The sequence below is a fragment of the Prosopis cineraria genome, unplaced genomic scaffold, assembly GCF_029017545.1.
Source record: "Prosopis cineraria cultivar Desert tree isolate PC_DT_omini unplaced genomic scaffold, ASM2901754v1 PC6, whole genome shotgun sequence".
Taxonomy (NCBI): Eukaryota; Viridiplantae; Streptophyta; class Magnoliopsida; order Fabales; family Fabaceae; genus Prosopis; species Prosopis cineraria.
The window spans coordinates 31,435,156-31,445,042 of NW_026555337.1; the positions used below are offsets into that span (position 1 = coordinate 31,435,156).

The window sequence follows — 9,887 nt, forward strand, 5'->3', positions numbered from 1 at the left end:
AATAGAAGATCTCATCACATTTTGATCAAATTTTATAAATTTAGTGACCGATTTAAATCCATAACTAATTTCCATCACTAAATGTTTATATTAGTAATAGATATTTTTAATTACAAAATTAGTAAAATGAGCTTATATATTTTATAAAAATAAAAAATTTATAATATACATAGAGAGGTTCACATGAAAAAAAAATTCTTCAAAATTATCAAATTAAATAGTTACACAAATTTCTTCTCTTATTATAAGTAAAATATATAATATAAAATGATATAAAATTTTTTTCTTTTATTATGTAAATTTAAATATAAAATAAAATTTTTATCATATGAAAATATTTTAATCATAACATGGATAGTAAAAAACGATATACACAATATTTATTTTCATAATATATATTAATTGATATTAAATAATATATTTATTAAATAATAATAAACATTGAATTATATATTTATATGTGTTAATGTGTGCATATATATGATAATTTATACTATCAATATATTTAAATAATAATATATTAAATATATAAAAAAATACATTTAGGTTAAATATATATATTAAATTATGCACATTAAGAATGAAAACTCATCACATTTCAACTGGCAAGAGATACATACGAAAAGAGAGAAGTGTTGGGTTCAAAATGAGGCAATGTTACATTTAAAGAGAATTAAGATACATTGTTGACATAATGGTGACATGGCAAGGGGTCCAAGTGGCAACAATGTAGCAGGTGGAGGGTGATGTGTACTTGTAAGGTGGCATGGGAGGTGACATGGAAGTGATATGACCCAAAAAAATTTTAATTATAAAATAAATTAGTGATAGAATTTTATTAATTAGTGACTGATATTTTGCATCACTAAATTAGGGATGGATTCATTTCAATCATTAAATTAGTGATGCCATGTTTGTGACATAAATTAGTGATGGGCGATCTGTCACTAGATCTAAAATTAGTGATAGATTTTACTTAAATCCATTACTAATATTATTTTTTTTCTAGTAATGATTTAATCTCAACTAAAGTTGTGTTTAAAAAGATTTTAGAAAGGTTATAAAATGTTAACACAACTCATAGAGAGTGAAAGAAATTAATATTGAATGAGTTTTGAAGACTGCAAAACCAAACACAAAGAATAGAGCATAAGCACTAATACTTATATAGGAATAAGTTAGCTTATTCCTAAATAAAATTGGCTATTCTGGAATAATGAATGGCTATTCCAAAATGATGGACACAGGTTCAAAATAGAGTTTATAACAACTTCTAAAGGTTATAACTCTTTCATTTTAACTCCAAATAAAGAAATGACCTATGGTTGGAAAGCATTAGATGTCTAGTTTCAATGAGATATGACCTAGTTGAACATTCAAAGTAATTTGAGAGATATGCTCAAAAAGGTGAACAAAGGTCAAGAACATTTTTCTGATGTACTAGAAGCTTCAATAGCCAAATTTGAAAAATCATAACAATTTCATATTAAATCCATTCAAAATGAAACAGATGTCTATAAAAAGCTCTAGAAGTCTATTTTGAAATGAAAAATTTTCATATTAAATAGATTTGTAAATTAAGAGATATATAGAAAATAATAAATAAAGGTCAAAATTGAATATCTCCAAAACTTTTAATGTTGCATAAACTTCAAGTATTAATCCACTTTGAATAACTATAAATTTTAAAAAACTTTATGGAGTTAGTTTACAAATAATATTTAAGAGAAATATTTTCAAATCTTGTGAGACATAATTGATTGCAAACAAGATTAAGGTATATCTCACTATTTATTTTAAAAACAAAATGCATGTTAAGATTTAAAATAAATGCATATAAAAGAAATGAGTTTAACATAAAGATTAGAATGCCTAAAGATATTAAACCTATCAAGGTCAAGGCTATAGATCCAAGCTTGAATGTCTTCATTCACTTAAGCTTTTCTTAGATCATTTTGCTCTTCATCTTTATATTCATCATTTTTAAGTGAAGCATGCTAATGATAACTTTAATGGCTTCCTCTTCATGCCCACTCACATTGGATAACCTTTAATAATATCATGAACAAAGAGGTTAGTTCAAGTATCAATATGCATGGGAATAAATATAAAAGTTATTATATCATGTATGCATGTGAAATGTCTTTTACACACACACACACACATTGATTATAAATATCCAAATTATTAAAAATAACACTTTGAAAACTCTTGGATATATAATCACTTTAGGATAATGAAAAATATGATAGTATAAAATGACTTTCATGCATATAAATCATTTGTCCAGACCTTTCATAGTATGGAACAATATAAATAAAGACACTTTAAAGAATTTGTTTCATTGTTATAGTTAACTACTGTATATGTGAAAACAAATAATGCATTTAGTTAACTAATCTATATTTGTTATCCTAAAAACTTAAACTAAACATACTGTTATAAGATATTATGTCTAATATTATCCAACTAGCTTAGCAATAAGCCTTGAGTGGTCAGCAAGAGGTTTAATGTTGATAAGATAAGGTATGTGAGATCAAAAGGATTTTTTAGTGAATAACATCCCAATAATAAATAGATAAAAAATAATAAAAAGGAATAAATTGCAATGATTGTATAAACTAAAAAGACAACAGTTCTTGCATAAAATATTTAATAAAATTTGGAATCAAGAGGCTCTATATAGCCCTAAATACTAATATCCTCGACTGCCTCACACACACACACATCTTCTTTAATTCAAGTTTATTCTTATGTTTTCATGTCACTAAAGTAGTAAGTTGATCATTTTGAAAAGTTGGATTTTAAAAATTGGAAAAGTGGGGTTAACAACTTTATATTGTGTTTGGATTAGTTGGGATTTAAATTTACATTCAAATTTTGATCCAAATCTATTGTTTTGATATATACATGCATAGAAATTTATGGATATGCATATGTTTTATTACAATTTCTTTAGAATTTCAAATACCTTTTACTTTTTCATTCTATGCCCTAATGATTCCAAATTTCAACCATCCTCTTTCAATACCACCTAAACATGTGGCTAAGCCATACAATTAGCATTAGGACGATTTGATATGTGCATATTTTATAGTTAAATAGATATAGATTTTGGTTTATATTTGGTTATATTTATTCAGATTGCATACTTATTTAATTAATATTTATATTTTTTCTCTTATCAATTAATTATAAAGATAAAAATGAATTTTGGTGCAAAATCTACTCATATATTTTTTTCATATTTTGCAAAAAAAATATATAAATCAAATTAATAAAAGAATAGGAAAGAATATATAGAGGGAGGGGGAAAGGAGGGAGGGAGAAGGGGAAGGAGAAAATTTTTGTATAGCATATCACGAGGAAGCAAATATCATATATATATATATATATATTGTTGAAGATTGAGTAAAGAAATATCAACAAAAGTATTGTCCACAGATTTTTAATGGAATAAGGTCAAGGAAATAAATATTACACACACACATTTGAGTACCACATGGGCTAGGAATGAAGAGAGAAGTCTCAACTTTAACTAAAAATACTCATCTCCATTATAAGGGATGAGATCCAATCAATTATTTGAGTTTCTCAAAAATTCTTTTTGAGATATTTGGAACCCATAGAAGCATTTGAAGGCTGAGAACAAAATTGTTGAGCAGTTCTACATTTCATAATTATTTTTTTTCTACTCCCAAATTTTCTTTGTGATTCTTTTTCATGACAGGAGATTTGGGAACAGTGTTATTTGATATTATTATATGTTTCTAATTTACCTAGTTGGGGTGGGGATGTACACAACTGTAGAGTTAGTTTTTTATTTTCTTTATTATGACTCTGTGCATTTATACTTATAAATATATTTATTTTTTTAATTATATTTATTTCTCTTGTTCGTCACATTGATTTTATGACTAGCCAAGATTTAATCAAGTCTATGGATAATATTGTTGGACTATGAGGTGAAGAGAGAACCTATATCTAAAGAAATAGATATAAATAAATCGGCTAGGAATAGTTCTAAAAATTTGTGGCAACTTAAACTATAGTGTCACGGTTTAATTAGTTGATTGGGTATCGTGGAAACAAATTCAATGCTCTTATTAAAAATGGCATTGTAATTGATTAAAGAGTCAACTAAAAGGTAGAAATTAGCAGCCTATAGGATAAAATCGTAAACCCCAATCTTCAAGTGATTGTGTTTTCGTCATCATTATTTTCTTGCTTTATTTTTATTCTTTATGTTCCCATAATTTTTCCCAACCTTAATTATTTAAGTTAGTAAAAGCAAAACTTCTTTATGGGTTTGATACTTGGAATACTTAGGAAAATTTATTACTATGATTCCATACACTTGCTGGAGCAATAATTACAATTCATTCTTATCGGGGTTGATTTTTCATACTACCATTTAAATACATGGATTTCAAATCCAAATCCCTCCACCCAAACTCTACCTTATTAATTATATTTTCTCACTCTTTTATCTTATATATTCTATATATAACAATTTCATAACATGGTTATCCATTTTTTAATTAAATTTATTAAAAGCTGGCCTCACCTCCTTCTCCAAAAAAAAAAACCCCAACCACAACCACCTTGTGTACCCAAGACTTGCTTTTCTCGTGTTATTTGAATTAAATTTATCAGATTTGCTTATGATTAAAATTATCCACTTTAACATCAGTGAATATGTATCCTTTGTTTTGATTTTTAAAAACTGCACAGGCTTGGAGGGTCTTCTTTAACTAGAATTTCTCTAAATAATTGCTCTGTTGATCAATTAATTTCTTCAACGATACCAGAGTGCTTTGCTAGCCCCCACTAATTATATATTATTATTATTTAATAATGTATTGTTTAAACCAAATCTCTGACCAAATCAGCTGACCACTTGTTCATTTAATTATATACCCCCTGTTTATTTATTACACACACAGATTTAACAACCTCCACTTTGATATTTTTTTAACTCACTATATTGAGTACTGGGAGTCTATATAGAAATTTTTTAATTGTTAGTTGCGTGCAATGAATTTTTTTAAAGTTCACCGAGATAATGTTAATTATGTGCCACAAAAGACTTCCAGTCACGGAAAAATATGTAAAAAATATACCGTTGACGTTGACTGGGACAAAGGTTGTTGTAGGTTGACGGATAAATATAAATTAGGAGGACTTGTGGCGCGCGGCAATGACGCTAGTGAGGGTTAATAAAGCCCGTTTAGTATTAGGGACAATATTACTGTGATTTAATTATTTAAAAGTGACGTTACTATGATAAAGAGTTTAGGAAGCTGGGTACTTTTATCATAATAGTTTTATGGGAAGAAACAGACATTAACCCTATTTAAAAACCAAAATCCAAAATGGGGGATAAAATATAAAAAAAAAAAAAACTGGGGCAGAATTAACACCTCTGGTAAATTAGAGAGGCCAAGTGCGTATTAACTATGCCGGATGTTACAATTAATACTTTTAAGGGGTTCTCATTGGTACGGAGTTTGTCTTCCCAAAGTAGTAGGACATTGTGCCTTACGCATTTACACTAAAATAGTTGTCATATATATTGTGATGTTAAATTGTCGATAAATCATGTAGTATTTTTTTAATTGTATTGTGAGGAACTTTGATGTAATTCAATGATCTTTCGTATATTATATAGTAAATAGTATGATTTGTTTCCCCAATTTATACTAATAGTTTGGTTGGTATATACGACAGGGGGCAAGATATTTTACCGCAGAAGTGTACAGTTTTGAGGCTTCCATATAAAATTAGAGAAGCCCGTGAATCAACGACAACCATGCTTGGCAAAAAAGTGTCAGGTAATTGGCAGCTAAATTGCAAGTTGAATAATTAATTAAGCTTTTTTTAAAATAAAAAAAAATGTCTTGATCATGCATGCGGCGTGCCATCTTCTATTTTTTAACCCACAGCTTCCAGTGGTAGCATCGCGCGCTTTCATTGGGTACATCACAATAATTACTGATCATAGCCATCTATGGTTTCAAGGAATTAATCACCAAGAAAGTATATACTATTCTTTGTGGCCAGGAAAGTGAAATAATTATATTTAAACCATTAAATGACTCAATCATGTTCCCTAGTTATTAATTTCTTATTATTTTCACCAACTTATTATGCATATAAATTATGAGTATATGCACTAATCCTTTATTGAAATCATACGACTGTTTATACTTTGCAACGTTAATATTGAGATTTGAGAGACCAGATAGGCATTTAAAAAAAAAAATTGATAATGCTGATCGTTAATTATCGGCATATTGGACTTATTAAAATATGACCATTCAATTGCTTTATTTATTATGTGTTTTCATCTATATTTGTCATTTGAGGTACGTATAAGGACACCGTCATGTTCATTCAATTGTTAGCTGCGTGCAATGATTTTTTTTTTTAAGTTCATCATGATAATGTCAATTATATGCCATAGAAAGCTTCTATTTATAAAAAAATATGTAAAAAATATAATGTTGACGTTGACCGAGACAAAGGTTGTTATAGCTTGAGGGGTAAATATAAACTAGGCGATAGTGATGCCGTTGAGGGTTAAGAAGGACCGGCGAATCGGAAGATGACGGAAGAAGCAAACATGCTTGCGAGAAGTACGAAGGTGAGAAAGACGAATGATGAAGATGGGACGAATGTGAATACGAATTGAAGGACAATTAGACTGAACCAATTTCTTATCAAGAGAGGAAAAAAAACAAATGTCATTGTTTTATTATTTAGAAAAAATGATAATAAAATCCCTCCAAATTATACAAATGACAATATAGTCCCTCGAAATATGATAATTCCAATAAAGTATCCAGGGACTTCTTTGTCAATAACTTTTAGTGAAAAGACCATTTTACCCTTATTGACAAATTGTGATTTCTTGTTCAATTCTTACCATTCTTTGAAAAAAGTTGTAATTATTTAAACAAACGTTGTGAATGTGGTTTATTATTTTGAGAACTTGTTTTTTAATATTAGAAATTATACATTACAAATTATGATTTTTTATTCAACTCTTGCATTCACAAAATAAAAGTTGTTATTCCTTAAAAAAAAAGTTGTGATTGGGGCTTATTCTTCAATAATAAAAATTATAATTGACAAGTTGTGATTTCTTTTTCAACTTTCGTGATTTACAGAACAAAAGTTGTGGTTCTTTAAATAAAAGTTGTAAATGAGATTTGTTATTTTTTGTAAGGGTAGAATGGTTTTTTCACTAAAAAAGTTGTCAACAAAGAAATCCCTAAAGACTTCATAGGAATTATGGCATTTCGAGGGATGAAATTATCATTTATATAATTCAGAGGGATTTTAGTGTCCTTTTCACTTTTATTTATTGGTCATTGATATGATTATTGTTATTCTTTGATTTTATTTTATTTCTGGAAAAAGGAAGAATTTAAATTTCTGTGTAAAATTCATGAGAAATTAAGCATGGGTTTTATTGTGGTTACAATTGCAGTCCTTAATTCCGTGTTTGTCACAACAGAAATTATAGGGGAGAGCCTGGGTAAGAACAGTCTTTATTGTGGCGCAAGTCCGTGGTCTTAGTTCATCGGACTCCCAACTATTAATTAGTTATGTGAAACATTATAAAAAAAAAAAAATTATGCAAGTAAAGGTGATAGTAAGATACAAATAGAAATATCAATGGCTGGCGGATTTTAGATGCTAATTACTAGGTGGCGCACGCACCGAGCATCGATTTTTTATCAAACAAGATACTTATGTGGTGGTATAAATTAGAATACTTGTTTAGGTCCCATTTCAAGGCATTAAATTTTTTCCCCTAATGGGCGAACAGTGATATTGAAATTGAAAAATGCCTATAGATGGAGAGTCATGAAAAATAATGTGATTAAGCTGTCGTATGTACAAATAAATTAATAAAATGGTGCATATAATTAATAGAGATGGAAACATGACGCCATGTTTGATGACAGAGAGAAGTGACGTCAGGATAACAAATTAGATGCAACTTGTCTATATAAAGGACATAATGAAGTCGGATCAACACAAACACACAACAAAAGCCAATCAATCCAATATCCAGCACCGTAGAGAGAGAGAGAGAGATTCAAAATGGCGAACTTGTCCGCCTATCGTGTTTACGCCAGCACTGTTAGCTCCGTTGAAAATCTCCCATATGCGAGCCTCGACAAAGAAATGCATATCGTTCTGGCCTTCGCCAGAGATTACGATATTTATCGGCGTTACGCGACAGGAAAATTTGAGGCGTATTTTGATAAAAGTAAGTTCGATGCCCAGACTATCAAAGCCATCAAAAGGAAGTCGACTTCCACCTCCATCAAGTTCTTCTTGAGCATCGGAGGGCGTGACCCCGAATTCCCATTTGCTGTGACCTCTTCTGACGAATCCACGTGGATCAAAAATGCCACCGACACTCTCAAAAACATCGTCCAGACTTTCGGTTTTGATGGCATCGACGTTTACTACGAACACATCAAACCTGATGCGGCAAATCAGTTTCCCAAGGCAATAAAGAAGGTCATATGGGATCTAAAGAACGTGGAAAAAGTCATCACCAAGGCTTCCATCACTGTGTCAGCTCCTCTCACTAATAACTATGACGACCTGTACAAGGAAAACGAAGCAGTTTTTGACTTTGTGGTCTACCAGACCCACTCTGAGCCTAGTCGTTTTTCCAATTTTAAAGAGCTCGAACCCATCTTCGACAGACTAACTTATCCCAAAGAGAAGATCTTTGCTGGCCACAGTGATGTCCTGCCATCGGACTGGGCTAACGTCCCACTGCCCATCTTCCTTGGTGCTGTTCCTCAGCTCCTCAACAAAGGAATATTTGGGATTTCCAAGTGGATTGTGACCCCTAATGATCACAACCCTGAGAGCAAGTGAGATCGGCCAAGAGATTATTGAATGATCTATCCTCCCTCGTTTTGTGGTTTGTGTCCATGCAGCTTTTACTGTTTTCTTTAATTTGGTTTGCCCAAGTTCCCTTTCAATTAATAAGCAGTATTCATCTAGCTGGAATGAATGCTAGTGTCTGTCTTGTTTAGTGTCTGTCTTGCTTGCTTCATTTTTCGCTCCCATATATGTATGACGAGTCCAATCAATTAAAGCTGCTTTAGTTTGCATGTGATCGACTCTTGTTAAATGATTTTCCTTCTTATCCTTCTTTCCTCTGGGGCTACTAGTATCCTCCACCCACGCGTTCTTACCCCTTCTTTAATTCAAGTCTATTCTCACCTTCTTTAATTCATGTCTATTCTCTCACACACACACCTTCTTTAATTCAAGTCTATTCTCACACGCACACATGCACACACATTCTTTAATTCAAGTCTATTCTCATGCCACACACGCGCGCGCGCGCACATTCTTTAATTCAAGTCTATTCTTATATTTTCATGTGAAAAAAGTAGCAAGTTGCTAATCAGTTCCCACAAGTATACTGGGTCAATATAGTAATAAATTTGGAGTTGTCACACCCCAAAATTTGACATGACAGGGACGTAATATATACACAAGCACACGTTCCCTAAGTCTATTAGAAATTATGCCCTAAGACTAATCATTGTACTATAAATATTGTTATTTATAGAATTTTTTTTATTATCATACTAATTGCATGTTCACTATGATAACTGTATCCTTAGAAAAACTATAGTAATTGTCTTAAATGTCCCCAATCAGTTATCTATGAAGGATCATACATGAAACAAGACTAGTATAACTTTGATTAATTATATAGATATAAATCAAAGTCTTAAAAGAGTACAAGATACTGGACCAACCTGCTATCAAAAAGCTATATGATATAAGTCATAAGTTTATCTCATATGTAACTATATTACTAAGCCCTTTGACCTTAG

The 9,887-nt window shown here is 30.4% G+C and overlaps 1 protein-coding gene across 1 annotated transcript; it reads left to right on the forward strand.

The window, feature by feature from the left end:
* The first annotated feature begins 8,115 nt into the window (after nucleotides 1-8,115).
* On the forward strand, nucleotides 8,116-8,910 carry LOC129314070 (ruBisCO-associated protein-like). The gene has a single exon (XM_054957446.1). The coding sequence runs from the start codon at nucleotides 8,116-8,118 to the stop codon at nucleotides 8,908-8,910; it is 795 nt and encodes a 264-aa protein (XP_054813421.1).
* Nucleotides 8,911-9,887: the final 977 nt, after the last annotated feature.

Coding starts and splice junctions, on each gene's coding strand:
- LOC129314070 (XM_054957446.1), top strand. CDS start 8,116: ATGGCGAACTTGTCCGCCTATCGTGTTTACGCCAGCACTGTTAGCTCC.